Genomic DNA, 16,316 nt, shown 5'->3' on the forward strand with positions numbered 1-16,316 from the left:
TTTCAGTCCGCTCTGGGGGTACCCCATATACACACAATCCTATCGATACACAATGCACTGCAGTACATGTATATAGAACAGAAATTTAAACTTCATGAAGTACGTCTCCTCCAACTGTGGAAGCCTAGCGTCCTATTGCATTAGTCGGGAGGTACAACGACTGTCGACACAGCCTTTATGCGGTAGCCTCAAAAACTGTAGCTATCCTAATATCAGTAGCTCCTCTTAACTTCTACGTTTGTATTGCCGAAATCGTAATACTATACTAATTTGAGTAGACCCAATTATAATAACGGTACATGGTACCCAGAACCTCCAGCAAAAGCATGTGGTACACACGACAAATACATGTGGTACACACAGGGGCCTCTAGAATAGGTACCTAGCACATCCCATTTTGATCCCGGTATACAAAACTTAGCACAAAGTGTGACTGAAAGGCTTCAGCGCACTAAAAAAAAGAGGGGTTACCCCACTTAGCCCAGTCCGTAGGACAAATGGAAGGACCAAAAGTTAGGCGCCTCGCTCCGTATAACTAGAAACAAATAGGATCATGTGACTACATGGGCACAATCCCCCGTCCTAGCTGTCTTGGTGGTCTTATCGGTTTAGCGTCCTCCATTGTCCTTCACGAGATATAAGCCGTTGAAAACTTGTCTCTTGTAACATCGAATTTTGCCGATTTGTCCTAGCCTAGGACAATTTTGACTTGATTTCAGTATGGTCTCAGCTGGAGCTATCTTTAGCGCCGATTTCCCTGCCCCATGCGCCTTATAAGACACACCTTTGGGGGGTCAAAAACACTCCATACAAATATCAAGTCATTTTGGTCCTTTTTCGGGCTCCCTAGGACAAAAACGGCCGGTGTGTGCCACACCAAAACACGATTTGGTCCTATCTCCTAGGACAAATCTAAGTGGTCGTCTGAAATATATATCTGATATTACTGGGATAGCAGTGGTCGATAGGTCATGCTGCAAGGCAGCCCATTCGAACATCGGTAACTGAAGCCGGTAAACTGAGGCCGGTATCGTGGTCCCTTGTCACTGGCTGTTTTTCTATCGGTGACCCGGTAACTGGAGCCGGTAACTGAGCCCGATCTCGAGTCGCTCACTTTCTGTCTACTTGACATCGGGTTTCGACAGTGCATGACTTCAGCCATTTTATAGTCTAAACTAACCGGCCTGCTTAACCCCTACGTACCCACCCGCCTGCGTTGACTCCGGCGAGTTGCAATGATTGCCCAATACAACCACCAAGGTCCATAAACTAACATGATCGCGCGTTTCCGGCATCATTCTATTGTGCCATTTCACATCCTACCACTAAACTAAGCAACCAGCCCACGATCGTACCCCATCTGCCTGCCCCTCCAGCGTGCACGCGAGCAACAACGATTACCGGATTGTCACCACCATGGCCACGGCACTAAGGCTCGCGAGATTGCGCGTTGGATTTTGGTGTGTAGAGTGAGTAGTGAGGGGTTAACGGGGGAGGCGAGGCATGCGGACAGATAGCGTGGCAGCGTTGCGTCGGTCTGAGGCAGCGTGGTGTTTGTGGTGCGTGCGTGGCAGCGTTTGTGTTTGGGTAGAGCGCGTAGGTTGTTGTCCTGGGGATGTAGCTCAAATGGTAGAGCGCTCGCTTAGCATGCGAGAGGTACAGGGATCGATACCCTGCTTCTCCACTGTGATCAATGTTACTGTGATAAAATCAGTTGGCATCAGCACTCTCCCATATGTGCACTTCGCGGTTCTTCTGCGAGACCCGCTGACCTTGAGTAACACTTTTGCACGTTTGAGCGCTTTTCGCTCAGCTTCTGGCACCCCGCTTTTGACTGCCGTCTTGCTTGTCTGTGCGTGTTCGGTTGCTCGCGTTGTTTGTGCGAGTTTCGGTCCCTTCGCTTCGCCTCATCGGCCGGTTGTGGCGGGGTTTAATTCGCCTTCGGTGTTCCGTGTTGCCAGCACGGTGCGTGCAGCTCGAGCTTGGGCATCTGTTGAAAGCGTGGCGGTCGCTCGAGGCTCTGGCGCTCGCGACGGTCGGGGTGCGGCGCAGTGCGGTGAGTCTGTCTGCATCGGGTTGGTGTGGTGCAGATTGCGCGTTGGATTTTGGTGTGTGCAGATCAGGTGCAGGATTTGTAGGACAATTCTTCCAGCGTTATCGAGGCTTCTCAATGTCCCGCCAATCGACCAGCTAACGTTTTCAGTGGCGTGAGTTGGAAAACATCAGTGTGAAGCTGATAGTAATCTATTTCTATCTTCAGTGAAGATTCGTCACGAGCACTTGCAAAAAACGTTAATGGGCATTTCAATGCTTAAAAGCAGTCCCCCGCTTTTATTACTTGTACTTCCTACAAGTATTCCTCTCTCCGACTCCTTCTTGCGCATGAAAGAGCGTCGAGCTACAGCCCTACAATCTTGGTATCATCAGACACAGGCAAGATCACCGTCTGCATCGAGTGTGCCGGCAGCGACAGCGTGAACGTCTTCGAGTCCGTCTGCTTCACACTCACCGTCACAGCCGAGCTATCTCGGTTCATGAACTGGATCACCACGCGGTTGTCCGGAGTCACGAACGCGCAGCGGTGGAAGCTACTCAGCGTCTTCGTCTTGGGGAACTCAATGCGCTTGGAGCCAGCAGGAATGAACTTGGAGAAGTGACCCATGATGTAGAATATCGGCTGTTTGTAGAACTCGGCCCCGTTCGTCTCGTCCACCAGAATGGGGGCGTCGACGTAGTTCTCCGCCCAATTCGGTCCGCCCGTCGTGTCAAGCGCGAGGTTCCAGTCGGTCCAGCCGGCGACGTAATTGTTCAGGTCTTCGATGATATCGTGGCCGTAGTTCTCTGCACGGGACCAGCTCTTGTCCGAGTCCGTAAGAGAAACTCCAGAGCCCGTGCCCAGCCAACTCGGTAGATAGCCCTCACATGCTTCTGTCGCGAGCATGAAGATGTCTGGATAGTCCTCGTAGAACGAGAGCAGCTTGTCGAAGTCTCCACCCAGGCTGAAGAAGAAGAAGTCCAAGTCGCGATACCAGTGCACACCAAGACCGCTGATGTACTTCAGCGCATCTGCATCTTCGAACGGCGCAAGGCGATCCAAGATGCCGGACTTCTGGTCATCTCCAGCGATGATCTTCAGGTCGGGGTGGTTCTTCGCCATCATCGGACCCAAGTCCAGCTTCACGAAGTCGCGTTCCTGGCTAGTTGTCAGGCGCAGCGACTGCCATTCGGATGTCTGGAGGATCGAGCTGGAGGGCTCGTTCTGTACAGTCATGGCCCAAAAGTCGATACCTTCCTCAGAGTACGCATCGAAGAACTTGGAGTAATACAGAGCTAGCGCCTCCCAATACTCCTCACCCGGGCTGCCCTTCAATGAGCAGTTAATAGTCGTGTTCTTCGTCGTCATCCACGCGGGGGGAGCCCACGAAGAGGCGAATAGTTTGATGTCACGTGACGACGTGTTCAGAGCGCGCTGAATGAGGTCGATCTTGTGCGAAGACGACGACTTGTCCACCGCGATCGAGAAGTGCTCCATCTCGAAGTCGTCCACCACGTCATTGTACGAGTAGATGCTCGTGGAGAAGTCCGTGGACCCGATCGGCACGCGACCCAGACTGTTCTGCAGACCCGTCTCCGAGTAGTATTGATCCAGCACCATTTGCTGCAGCGTCGACGATAACTTGTAAACGTTGATAGCTGCCGCGTCCGTGAAGCTGCCACCGAAGCCGATCATGGTCTGGTATTGCTTCGACACGTCGATGGAGTACGTGGGGCTGCTCACCGCCGTCGAGTCGACGTTGACGACCTTGTAGGCGAAGCGGTCGCCGGCCTTGGAGGTGGTGTAGACGCCGACTTGGCCGGTGTCGGGGCTGGTGTAGTTGTTGGAAACGGTGTCACATTCGAGTTCGTTGCAGACGCATACTCCCTTCAGGTTGGTCTGGTAGCGCGTGGACCAGTTGTTACAGCTAGCGGCGACTTGCTGCGAGGTGAGCAACAGGCTGGCCAATGTGGTTAGCAGATGCGGCACCATCATGGTTGAGTGGCGATGCTTGGGGTGACTCAAGTGACGACCGGTGTTTTTGAAAGTGAGAGCATTGGAGTGGAGGCGAGGAGGATCTTGAGTGCTCGGTAGTTGCAGCCGTAGTAGCTTTTAAAGGGGGCTAAAGCATACAGAGTGGTGGTGGTCATCATGAAGTGGTTGCTGCTGTTTATTAGAAGGCATAATTGATGACGAGGGCTGATCCCAGGTCATGTTGCAGAGCAGACACAGGTAGTATGCCCAGCAGACACACTACATGTACATGTAGTTGATGGCGGAAAATTGCGTCTGTGACTAAACATCGATCATACTTACCTCCGCAGACCGTCGGTCCTGATCAGACAGACAGAGAACGTTCGATGACTATTTGATGACGTGGATTAATCCTTATGAATGTTTCTCCATACAGAACATGTATTCAAGAATGCCATCACCCTAGCTTACCAACACCAGGCTTTACCGCAGCTACTTGTTGAAAACAACAGTTTGGATGGACGTCGGGCGGATCACCACCTGCACCAGCTTCCCGCTTGGAGCCATGATCTTCACGGTCTCTTCGTCGTCGCCCTTGTTGAAGAGGATGGCAACGTACTTGCCCTCGGGCGTCAGAAACGCTGTCCAGTCCACATCGCTGAGCCGCGACTGGCTGCCACTGGCTGCTGTGAATTTCAGCCGCACGGACCCAGACGTCAGGAACTTGGAGAAGTGGCCCATGACGTAGTACATGGGCTGCTTGTAGATCTCGTTGCCGTTAGTCTCGTCCACGATGATCGGCGCATCGACGTAGTTCTTGGCCCAGTTGGGTCCGCCGTTCGTGTCCAGCACGAGGTTCCAGTCGGTCCAGCCGGACACGTAGCTGGTGAGGTCGTTGATGATGTCCTTGGCGTAGTTGTGGGCTCGCCACCAGCCAATGTTGAAGTCACCAAGCTTCACGCCAGCACCCGTGCTCGTGACCACCCAGTCGGGGATGTAGCCTTCACAAGCCTCCGTTCCCAGCATGAAGACGTTGGGATACTTGGTGTGGAAGGTAGTGAGATCGCTGAAGCTGCCGCCGATACCCAGTGGGAAGTCGGCGTTGGAGTACCAGTGGATACCAACGCCGTCCACGTACTGAGCGGCGTCCGCGTCTTCAAGTGCAGCCAGCCAACTGAGCAAGTTGCTCTTGTTATCGTCCATGATGATAAGCTTCAAGTTGGGGTGATCGGCCTTCAACTGTGGGCCCAGGTCCTTTTTGATGAAGTCGCGCTCAGTCGTGGCCGTAAAGCGCAGACTCTGCCACGAATTGAGCTTGATAAGGGGCTCTGACGGCTCGTTCTGCGTGGTCATGGCCCAGATCGGAATGCCCTCCTTTTCGTACGCAGTGATGAATTTGGAGTAGTAGAGCGCCAGCGCCTTCCAGTACTGTTCACCTGGACTCCCCTTCATGTGGCAGTTGAGAGTCGTGTTCTCCTTCGTCATCCAGACCGGAGGCGCCCACGAGGACGCAAAGATCGAGAGGCTGCGCTCGGTCATGCCCAGCACGCGGTGGATCAGGTCCAGCTTGTGCGTCGCTGATGCCTTGTCCACCGCAATGGAGAAGTCGCTCATGTCGAAGTCGTCCACGGTGGCGTCGTACGAGTAGATGCTCGTGGAGAAATCGGTCGACGAGATCGGGATGCGGCCCGTGGTGTACTGGATGCCGTCGGCCGAGTAGTAGGCGTCCAGTATCATCTTCTGCATCGTGCTGTCCATTTTGTGCACGTTGATCGCTGCGGCGTCCGTGAAGGCGCCACCAAAGCCTACGATGGTTTGGTACGTGGTACTCGCGTCAATGGTCAAGTCAGCGTCAGCTGAAGAGCCCGAGACGAACGTGGCCGTCTCGTAGCGGAAACGCTCGCCGTCCCGAGTGGTGCGGTACACGCCTGCCTGGCCCGACGACAGCTTCAGGTAGTCGTTCGGGAAGGTATCGCAGGCGACTGTGCTGTTGCAGACGCACACGCCGTCGAGGAACTTCTTGTAGCGCATGGACCAGTTGTTGCAGTCGATGCCCCAGGCTAGGGGCAGTACCGCAGCTAGGGCAACGGCGGTCAGGAAAGAGATTGGTTTGACCATGACAGTCTTGGATTCTTGCTTGACTTGGGTCGATGGAGGCCAAATCCAAAATGACTGGTGTTGGCGCGGTCAAGAGTGGAAGGAAATGCGCCCCACAGACTGCTGTCACGTCGGCGTGATAGGCAAGCGGCAACGTCGATCGTGACGCGATGAGCAGTGGTGGCAGACCCGCTTGAACATTGTTCAACCACGGGCTGCAACCTTCCTGACGTCCTGCTGCTTAGTCTACAAAAAGGATCGATACCTTCCACTTCAACGATGGGGTGCGCCGTTTAACTCGGACGAATCATGAGGGGATGGACGCTGTTGGTCTGCTGTCCGAACGCTCCTGTCGTCAACTGCAACCTCCTCATCCTGGTGCCATCAACGACGTAGGTCGCGAGATAAACAAGAGCCATGAATCTGCTCCTCGGTGTTCGAGACGCGCGAGCCAGCCGTTCGCGATCCTGTCACTTCAACCCGGGGGGTCCACTATTCAAGTGCTTCAAGAGGCTAGTATTCGGTACAGGACAGTAAAGTGTAGTGTGCAGAACACGGTTGATTATTGTGTACACCACATCAAATAGCAGTACCGAGGACATCAGCCATCAAGATACCCCGGTCTGCTGTCGAGGGCGCGTTTGCACTCCTTGTTGATGACCATCGAGCATGGTCTCCGCGCTTGTGGCAATCATTTCTGCAGCGCGGATTATCGTTCGGCTCGATGGAGCTGCGCTGGATCGTCTCGGTGGATCCTGCACCATGCTAAGCGCCTCAACATGACGTGTGCAACGTCGTCAACCTCTGAATCTGCTCCATGTGACACATTCCCAGTGACCGATCGGGCAAGAGAAGGCACTCGCAAGGATACACGCCCCCGTGCTTCATGACCGCCTGCTCGCCCTGGCGCTGGCGCTGGAAGCAGCTCTCCATTGCCATTCCCCAACTAGCCTGGTCGAGACGAAGTACAGTACACACGTCGGAACATGTTGATCGTCAAGCCCATTGGCTACGTGCTGGCGCTGCTCGCGCTGCTGGCCGTGAGCGCCGCCACCAACAACTGCACGTCGTGGTCGGAGCGCTATCAAACGGACCTCGAGGGCGTCTGCGTGTGCTCGGAAGCCACGTGCGACACCATCTACAACGGACACCTGTACCTGTCGGGCAACGAGGCGGGCGTGTTCTCCACCTCCAAGGTTGGTGACCGTCTCACCTTCTCGACGGTTGGTTTGGAGACCACGGCTAACGATGCCGCGGACTTTGTCATTGACACCACGACCACGTACCAGTCGATCATCGGATTCGGAGGCGCCTTCACGGACGCCTCGGCCATCAACGTATACGCGCTAGACTCGGGTCTGCAGGACATCCTTGTGGACGCGTACTTCGGAGACGACGGCCTGCAATACACGCTCGGTCGTATCCCCATCGGCTCCACGGACTTCTCGCTCACCATTTACTCGTACAACGACGTTGAGGGGGACCTGGCCATGGAGAACTTCAGCATCGATATGGACAAGGCCAAGAAGATCCCCTTCATCCAGCGCGCGATGAGCAAGTCTTCCCGCGGTATGAAGCTGTTCGCGTCTTCGTGGGCACCTCCAGCGTGGATGACGACGGAGAACACGACCATCAACTGCGCTGTCAAGGGGTACCCCGGCGGTGAGTACTGGGAGGCTTTGGCGCTGTATTACTCCAAGTTCGTCTCGGCCTACGAGGCCGAAGGCATCGACATTTGGGCCATGACGACGCAGAACGAACCCACGCAGCAGTTCTCGTTCAAGTACTGGCAGAGTCTGCGTTTCAACGTCACTACGGAGCGCGACTTTATCAAACGTGACCTGGGCCCCGTGATGAAGAAGAACCACCCGGACCTGAAGATCATCATGATGGACGACCAGAAGGACCTGCTTCTGGGCTGGGACGCCACGTTGGTGGACGAGGACTCGGCCCAGTACGTTTCGGGCGCCGGTGTTCACTGGTACAAGGACTTGGACTTCTTGATCGACACGGCCGGCAACTTCGACGACCTCGAGACCTTCCACAACTCGTACCCGGACCTGTTTATCCTGGCCACGGAGGCGTGCGAGGGCTACCTGATCGATGGCCTTATGACGGGCGCCGGCCCGACGCTCCAGAACCCGACTTTCGCCTGGCAGCGAGCCCAGATCTACGCCCGCGACATCATCGGCGATCTCGCTCACTATGCCTCGGGCTGGACCGACTGGAACCTGGTGCTCAACACCACCGGTGGCCCCACGTGGATTGACAATCTGGTTGACTCGCCCATTCTCATCGACGAAGAGGGCGGCGCCGAGTTCTACAAGCAGCCGATGTTCTACGCCATGGGCCACTTCTCCAAGTTCCTGCCGCCCGACTCGGTTCGCGTGGCTTTGACCACCAGCTCCAGCGCTTCGTCGACTCTCGCCAACGTGGACAGCGTGGCGTTCTTGACCCCGGACAACCAAGTGGTTCTCATTCTCTCCAACCGCGACAGCTCGGCACACGACATCACGCTGAGTCTGTCCAGCCAGCAGTTGAGCACCAGTTTCACGCTGGAAGCTCTCTCTATCAAGACCATCGTCATCGGTGAGGTCGAAGGGAACAGCAGCAGCTCTAGCTCCAACTCCAGCGCTAGCTCTGCGACCGAGACGCCGAGTATAACGACCGCGACCCCGATCGCCTCCACGGACAGCTCCAGTTCGAGTGCGGAGAGCTCTAACTCCGCCGCGACGGTGACACCGAGTGCGACAACGGCTGCCCCCGCCTCATCGACCAGCGCTATCGCTTCGGCTGCTGCCTCTGCAGCTTCGGAGACCCTCGAGCCCACGACTCCGGATCACAGCTCGTGCTAAATTGATGCAGTCTCAAGCACTCTGGCAGCTGCAGGAACACCTCGTAAAAACTCTTGATGTTATCAAACGCTGCGTACGTTGAGCTATCGTTTCCATGTCAAAATGCATGAGCCGAGCTCATGGAGCTCTTCGCTCGGAGGCTCCGAGTCGGAGCCAGCGGATCAGGTCCTCGACACTTTTTCTACCCCCGGACCGGCAAACAGACTAGTCCTCCATCAAGGAAGTGGTCCATGCGAGTGCAGACCTCCGCGCGTCTTCTTCGCGCTGCTGGGGCGCTGCTAGCGCTCCTCCACGGCGTCACCGCGTCGTGCTCTTCATGGTCGGCACGGTATCAGCAACATATCGAAGGCGTGTGCGTATGCAACGCCAGCAGCTGCGACTCGGTCTCGACTGAGTATTTAGCGCTCTCGAGCGGCCACGTCGGGGTCTTCCAGACGTCCAAAGCCGGAGACCGCCTCGCGTACTCAACGCTGAAGCTAGACGCCAGCAGTGACGATACCGCGGATGTTATTATCGACTCGACGAGGACGTACCAAGAGATTATCGGCTTCGGAGGCGCCTTCACCGATGCAGCAGCGATCAACGTTTACCTGATGGACATGGAAGTCCAGCAGCTCATTGTTGACGCCTACTTCTCCGACACGGGGCTGCAGTACTCGCTGGGGCGGATCCCTATCGCGTCCACCGACTTCTCCGAGTACGTCTACTCGTACAACCCGTCGGTGGACGACTTGGAGATGGCCAACTTCAGCATCGATGTGGACAAGGACCCGCTCTCGAACAAGCTGACACTGATCCAGCGAGCGCTGAACGAGACGACTGGAGCCGGTCGAAACCTCACGCTGTTCGCCTCGTCGTGGGCACCTCCTGTGTGGATGACAACGGGCAACACGACGCTCAACTGCGAGATGCAGGGCTACCCAGGAGGCGAGTACTGGGAGGCGTTGGCGCTGTACTACTCCAAGTTCATCGTCGCGTACGAGGCGGAGGGCGTTCCGATATGGGGGTTGACGACGCAGAATGAACCTACCAAGCAGGAGCTCGCCACCAAGTTCTGGCAGAGTCTCCGGTTCAATACAACTACAGAGCGCGACTTCATCAAGAGAGACTTGGGCCCACTGATGAAGGAGAAGCACCCGGAGCTGAAGATTATCATCTTGGACGACCAGAAGGACCTGCTCCTGGACTGGAATGCCTCGCTGCTGGACGAGGAGGCGCGGAGCTACGTGTCCGGCGTCGGAGTTCACTGGTACAAGAACTTGGACTTCGCCTTCGGCACCTCCGGCGACTTCGACGACCTCGTAACCTTCCACAACGAGTACCCGGATGTCTTTATTCTTGCGACTGAGGCTTGCGAAGGCTCGCTGGTCAAGGGCCTTGGAACGGGGGTGGACACAGACCTGTTTGAATACAACAACATCACCTGGCAGCGTGGAGAGAACTACGCGCGCGACATCATCAACGACCTGGCCAGCTTTGCGAGTGGCTGGACGGACTGGAACCTCGTCCTCAACACCACTGGGGGTCCCAACTGGGCGGACAACCAGGTCGACGCGCCGATCCTTGTGGACGAGGAGGGTGGCGCGGAGTTCTACAAGCAGCCGATGTACTATGTAATGGGCCACTTCTCCAAGTTCCTCGTCCCGGGATCGCTCCAGGTCCAGCTGAATGTGAGCACCAACGCCAGCTCAACATTGGAGAACGTTGACCGAGTGGTGTTCCTGACGCCGGAGGGGAAACTAGTTGTTGTGCTGTCCAACCGCGACACAACCGAGAAGAAGATTCGCATGCGCCTCCAAGCCGAAGAGCACGCGCTCACGGTGGTACTTCCAGCGAATTCTGTGCAAACCTTGCTGTTCCCTGTCCTCGGTAGTGGATCCGAGACCAGCGGAGTATCGGCCAGCGGTCAGGCAATCAGCAGCGGCACGAGCTCCGGAGCTTCCTCGACGTCGACCATGAACTTCGCAGCAGCGTTGGTACTTACCGGTAGCCTACTTGTAGCAATGCAGTCGTGATAGAAATTTTGAGCGCGGTTGCTTCCATCTTCTGAAGAGCACCATGGAACGACCACCACACGTTGGTGCAGGCATCAAGAAACGTGCCCTATTGTCGATTTGGCAGATACCGTGAGTTGACCTCGGCTCGACTTGGGTTCATCTCGCTCACACTGCAGCAACAACAGTACTGTACGCTGTATTTTCACACGCCTCATTTCGCCACTCGTCCGCGGCAGCTTCTACTGCACGTGGCAATTGAATCCGACGGCGACGTGTTGAAGTGAAGCGAGCACCAAAATGTACACTGCGAAGGGATCCACTTGGTAAAAGCGAACCGCTGCTAGTCTGAAGAGACACAACAACAAAGACCGACCATCGAAAGATCGATGAGCATGGTATGGATACAGTACGTGTATTTTCAAGCGCTGCACTCGTCAACACCCGCACGAATAGCAGGCGTAAGCTTCAGATCACCTTGAAATCTCTATGGCACAATTATTTTATCTGCACGAAAGCAAACACTTGACTTTGTCTATCTCTTGTAACGTATTTGTATATCCTCACCACAATCTACAACAAGTTGGCTTTTGTTATATCCCACATTTCATTCAATAATTGCAACTCATTCGTTGTCCAGTTCAACCTCTGGCCCTAAATCTCTTCCCGCCGTTGGCCACTTCGCCATTTGCGCACAAGCCGACAAAGCCTCCCCCCTCGCTTCTCCGATCGCGTCCAAGTCGTCCGAGCCTCCCTCTCTGCATCCCAGTTGAGCCGCAAGCCGCTAGAGCCCACCCCTTCCTCTCCCCGTTCATCATGCACGCCGTTTCCTCGTACGTCGCCATCGCCGTCGCCGTCGCCGCCGCGGCCATCGCTCCCGCTTCCGCGCACCGGATGCACCACGCGCACGCCATGCGCGGCCTCCAAATGGACATGGACATGAGCGGCATGGATATGTCGTCGATGAGCTCCATGGACATGACCTCCTCCTCCACCACCTCGAGCTCCACGGCTGGTTCCATCTCCACGGAAGACTACACGTGCCCGGTCTGCGGGATGAGTACGCTTGACAACGGCTACGACAACCTCTCTCATATTGGCTTCAAGAACGGCCAGACGATCTTCACTTGCAGTATGGCCGCTCGCTCGTTCGACGACTACGACTTCGAGGTGACGGACACGTCGTACCTGGCCGCCAACGTTGCTGAGTTCATCGTCAACTCGACGGACGCCTCCGCCTACGCCGAGTGCTCGGACTCGTGCGACGAGTGCGCGGACGGCATCAAGGACCCTGTCACGGGCGACGACGTCACCACCTCCAACTACCAGTACGTTTGCCTGAACAACGGCCAGAAGATCTACTTCGCGTCCGTGGCCAGCAAGAACGAGTACCTGAGCAACGTCAACTCGGAGCCGCGCTACCTCGTGGACAGCATCATCTGCGAGAGCCAGACGTGCTCGGACGCTGAGAACATCACCGTGCTCAGTGCCGCGGCCCAGGCGTTCGTGCCGGACCTCTCCTCCTCCAGCCGCAGCGGCTCCACTGCCGCCAGCGGGTCGAGCGCGTCGAGCGCCGCCATGTCGGTGAACTCGCCCGCCAGTCTGACCTTGGCGGTGGCCAGCGTGCTGGCTGCGTTGGCCGCGATGGCCTAAGTGAATAACGTATGAGCAGGTGACTCACCTGAGGTGATGCAGCATCCGAAAGCGACGAAAACCTCGCAGTACCTTTTTTAATTTTGCTGTAGACTTTCAATACAGAGCACATTTAGATCGAAATTCCAGCGTTGACGGGGGGGTCTCTATACTTCCTGTCCGAGACGTGATGAAGTTGGTGTTTCATCAGCGGGGTCACTTCCTCGGGATGCCCAAGATGGCGGAGGTGACATCGAAGCGGCCGTTTGTTCGGCCAGTTTCTTGAAGGGAAAACGTCAAAAGGTGTATGAATTTGAAACGTTTTGTCAAAAGCGGTTACCTTGTGCCATTACTAATGGCCCATTAGGTGTACATGTATGCTATGGTTGTTGGTTCCAAGCGCATTAAGGTGCATGATAAAGCTGCATCAGCAACGAATGCGGTGATTGGTGTGTGGGCTTAGATCCAAATCCATAAAACCCGGGTTAGGAGGGCTTCTACCTGATGCAACTAGCCCGGTTCGTGGTGTCCATGACGTTGATAGCGAATTGTACGGCTGAGGGACTACAATGAACGTCGTTATCGATTGTAGCCAGGCCTCAGCGTTGCCACAGTTCTACAATACCTACACTCTCCCCCGGTTGGGGGCTCTCACTAGAGCTCCTTCACCTCCGAAATTCAGATGCAAAACCTACCTAGTATAGCCATGCTATATACGCTTACGCGGTTTGCGTTGGTAGTTCCTTGTAGCTACAATAGCGAAGTTGTCGAGTACAGTTGCTCTATATGCTATTATTAGTTGACCGTGTTCGCTACGAGCGTGTCGTTAATAAACTACTGTGCTTGGAAGCTCGATCCTGGGTCTGTATGACCCGACCTCGGCCGAAATACCGCGGCAACCAAAACGTGTGTCAGTACGTGTATGATGAGACATGACGCGACGTACCGCCCACGACCGCTACACCTATTGACAAACGTTTTCCCAACGCATACACCTTTTGACGTTTTCCCGTTTCTTGAATGACAAGGGGTCCAGACCCTTTTCTGCTGAGTCACGGCTTCAACCAGAATCCAAACTATCGGGATGACCAACCAGATCGTCTTAAAGACAGACGACGAAGACCAACCCACGCGCAGCTTCACCGTCGATGCCGTCTATGCAAGAGTTGCTGCTGTCCGTAGACTCTACGGCGTAGAGAGCATGGGTCACTGACCCAGCATGTCTTTGGGCTGTTCGAACCTGCAGCAGACACAACCGCTGATACTTTGATTCACTTTCAAAAGCGCCGCCGATCCTCCAAGTCACTGCCAAGTCAAGACTACCTACAACCATGCTTGGGCACTACCTGCTGGCCGCATTGGCCAGCCTGTTGGTCGCGTCACAAGAAACCTCAGCCGCCTGCAGCAACTGGTCCGCACGCTACCAGACCAATCTAGCTGGAGTTTGCGTCTGCAATGCCACCCAGTGCGACACCGTCTCCAACACTTACACCAGCCTCGAAACCGACCAAGTCGGTGTCTACGCCACCTCCAAGGCCGGTGGCCGCTTCGCCTATAAGGTGGTCAACGTTGACTCGACGGCGGTGAGCAGCCCCACGTACTCCATCGATGTGTCGACCCAGTACCAAACCATGATCGGCTTCGGCGGCGCCATCACGGACGCGGCGGCCATCAACGTCTATAAGTTGTCGTCGGCGCTGCAGCAAATGGTGCTGGACCAGTACTTCTCGGAGACGGGTCTGCAGTACACCCTGGGTCGCGTGCCAATCGGGTCCACGGACTTCTCCACGAGCATCTACTCGTACAACGATGTGGTGGACGACTTCGAGATGGAGCACTTCTCGATCGCGGTGGACAAGTCGTCGTCTTCGCACAAGATCGACCTCATCCAGCGTGCTCTGAACACTTCGTCGCGTGATGTCAAACTATTCGCTTCGTCGTGGGCTCCTCCGGCGTGGATGACGACGAAGAACACGACCATTAACTGCTCGCTGAAGGGCAGCCCGGGTGAGGAGTATTGGGAGGCGCTGGCTTTGTATTACTCCAAGTTCTTCGACGCGTACTCTGAGGAAGGTATGGGCCATGACTGTACAGAACGAGCCCTCCAGCTCGATCCTCCAGACATCCGAATGGCAGTCGCTGCGCCTGACAACTAGCCAGGAACGCGACTTCGTGAAGCTGGACTTGGGTCCGATGATGGCGAAGAACCACCCCAGCCTGAAGATTATCGCCGGAGCCGCCAGAAGTCCGGCATCTTAGACCGTCTTGCACCATTTGAAGACGCAGATGCGCTGAAGTACATCAGCGGTCTTGGTGTGCACTGGTACCGCGACTTGGACTTCTTCCTAGCCAGCGCGGGCGGCGACTTCGACAAGCTGCTATCCTTTTACCAGAAGTACCCGGACGTCTTCATCCTCGCAACGGAGGCTTGCGAGGGGTTCTTGCCGAGCTGGCTCGGCACGGGCTCTGGAGTTTCTCTTACGGACTCCGACAAGAGCTGGTCCCGTGCAGAGAACTACGGCCACGATATCATCGAAGACCTGAACAATTACGTCGCCGGCTGGACCGACTGGAACCTCGCGCTTGACACGACGGGCGGACCGAATTGGGCGGAGAACTACGTCGACGCCCCCATTCTGGTGGACGAGACGAACGGGGCCGAGTTCTACAAACAGCCGATGTTCTACATCATGGGTCACTTCTCCAAGTTCATTCCTGCTGGCTCCAAGCGCATTGAGTTCCCCAAGACGAAGACGCTGAATAGCTTCCACCGCTGCGCGTTCGTGACGCCGGACAACCGCGTGGTGATCCAGTTCATGAACCGAGATAGCTCGGCTGTGACGGTGAGTGTGAAACAGACGGACTCGAAGACGTTCACACTGTCGCTGCCGGCACACTCGATGCAGACGGTGATCTTGCCCGCGTCTGATGATACCAAGATCTTGTAGGGCTGTAGCTCGACGCTCTTTCATGCGCAGGTAGGATTCAGAGAGAGAGGATAACTCGGTAGGAAGTACGTGTAATAACAGCGGACTGCTCAACGCCGAATAATGGATTTTGTTAGTGTCCGTGATGAATCTTCACTCAAGATAGAAATACAATAAAGCTAACTCACGTTGGTGCCACCGAAAATGTTAGCTTGCCGAGTGGCGAATAATTTATGTCACGGTGACAGACACTGCACCAGGAGTCCTGCTACAGGCAACGTTATCGAGGCTTCTCAAAATTGCATGGTAAAGGCGTCGTTCCTAAGACTTCATGGGTTGATTAAAAAGGCAAACGCTACGAGATTGTACTTAGTATGGCGTTGATATGTACTTATATCGTGCCGACGACAATGTACTGCATCCAGTAGTACATGCATACTCAAACAAGTAAAACCGTACACCTGCAACTGGAGATTCTTGCACTGCAGATCTTTTCGAGTTTGTTTCAGGGGCTCTTTCGACCTGTAAGAGAGGGGGGATCTCTGCGCGGGAAAGCCTCGCTCAATCGCATCTTACATGCACCGTACTTAGTAGCGCAGACCTCTGCTCCAGCGTCATTGTTGATGACGAGGCTAGACTTCGCGGGTACTAAGACCCAAAGGTTGACCTCTCAAAGATTTATCATAGCGAACCTTCTTCCATGTGGAATCCACACGGACAAGAAAGGATCCCATTTTTCCTGTTCTGCTGCTCCGTATTGCTATTACAAAACTTTTATGTTTTGAACAAGTTGACGGTCCCA

The 16,316-nt window shown here is 55.2% G+C and overlaps 6 protein-coding genes and 1 non-coding gene across 7 annotated transcripts; 5 read left to right on the plus strand and 2 right to left on the minus strand.

Annotated features, from left to right (window-relative positions):
* Positions 1-1,611: 1,611 nt before the first annotated feature.
* PHYSODRAFT_t790 lies at positions 1,612-1,684 on the plus strand. The gene has a single exon. It is a non-coding gene; the product is annotated as a tRNA-Ala (tRNA).
* Positions 1,685-2,398: 714 nt separating this feature from the next.
* On the minus strand, positions 2,399-4,030 carry PHYSODRAFT_499847 (putative glycoside hydrolase family 30 protein beta-glucosidase/xylosidase; the record flags this gene model as incomplete). Its single annotated transcript, XM_009528644.1, has 1 exon — positions 2,399-4,030. One exon carries the CDS (start codon positions 4,028-4,030, stop codon positions 2,399-2,401), a length of 1,632 nt encoding a protein of 543 aa, XP_009526939.1.
* A 471-nt stretch (positions 4,031-4,501) lies between these two features.
* Positions 4,502-6,127, minus strand: PHYSODRAFT_560380 (putative glycosyl hydrolase family 30 protein; the record flags this gene model as incomplete). Its single annotated transcript, XM_009528645.1, has 1 exon — positions 4,502-6,127. The coding sequence occupies one exon, from the start codon at positions 6,125-6,127 to the stop codon at positions 4,502-4,504; it is 1,626 nt and encodes a 541-aa protein (XP_009526940.1).
* Positions 6,128-7,065: 938 nt separating this feature from the next.
* PHYSODRAFT_560381 (putative glycosyl hydrolase family 30 protein) lies at positions 7,066-8,961 on the plus strand (the record flags this gene model as incomplete). Its single annotated transcript, XM_009528646.1, has 2 exons — positions 7,066-8,812; positions 8,915-8,961. The coding sequence occupies exons 1-2, from the start codon at positions 7,093-7,095 to the stop codon at positions 8,959-8,961; spliced, it is 1,767 nt and encodes a 588-aa protein (XP_009526941.1). The 5' UTR covers positions 7,066-7,092.
* A 230-nt stretch (positions 8,962-9,191) lies between these two features.
* PHYSODRAFT_452757 (hypothetical protein) lies at positions 9,192-10,031 on the plus strand (the record flags this gene model as incomplete). Its single annotated transcript, XM_009528647.1, has 1 exon — positions 9,192-10,031. A coding segment is annotated over one exon (840 nt), but the record flags the coding sequence as incomplete, so codon positions are not given.
* Positions 10,032-11,798: 1,767 nt separating this feature from the next.
* On the plus strand, positions 11,799-12,728 carry PHYSODRAFT_545349 (hypothetical protein). The gene has a single exon (XM_009528648.1). The coding sequence runs from the start codon at positions 11,850-11,852 to the stop codon at positions 12,606-12,608; it is 759 nt and encodes a 252-aa protein (XP_009526943.1). The 5' UTR covers positions 11,799-11,849; the 3' UTR covers positions 12,609-12,728.
* Positions 12,729-13,918: 1,190 nt separating this feature from the next.
* PHYSODRAFT_255693 (putative glycoside hydrolase family 30 protein beta-glucosidase/xylosidase) lies at positions 13,919-15,535 on the plus strand (the record flags this gene model as incomplete). The annotated part of the gene is made up of 2 exons (XM_009528649.1): positions 13,919-14,660; positions 14,748-15,535. The coding sequence occupies 2 exons, from the start codon at positions 13,919-13,921 to the stop codon at positions 15,533-15,535; spliced, it is 1,530 nt and encodes a 509-aa protein (XP_009526944.1).
* Positions 15,536-16,316: the final 781 nt, after the last annotated feature.

The sequence above is a fragment of the Phytophthora sojae genome (assembly GCF_000149755.1).
Source record: "Phytophthora sojae unplaced genomic scaffold PHYSOscaffold_4, whole genome shotgun sequence".
Lineage (NCBI taxonomy): Eukaryota > Oomycota > Peronosporomycetes > Peronosporales > Peronosporaceae > Phytophthora > Phytophthora sojae.

Excerpts from the sequence above, each read along its gene's own strand:
- PHYSODRAFT_545349 (XM_009528648.1), top strand. The coding sequence starts at position 11,850 with ATGCACCACGCGCACGCCATGCGCGGCCTCCAAATGGACATGGACATG.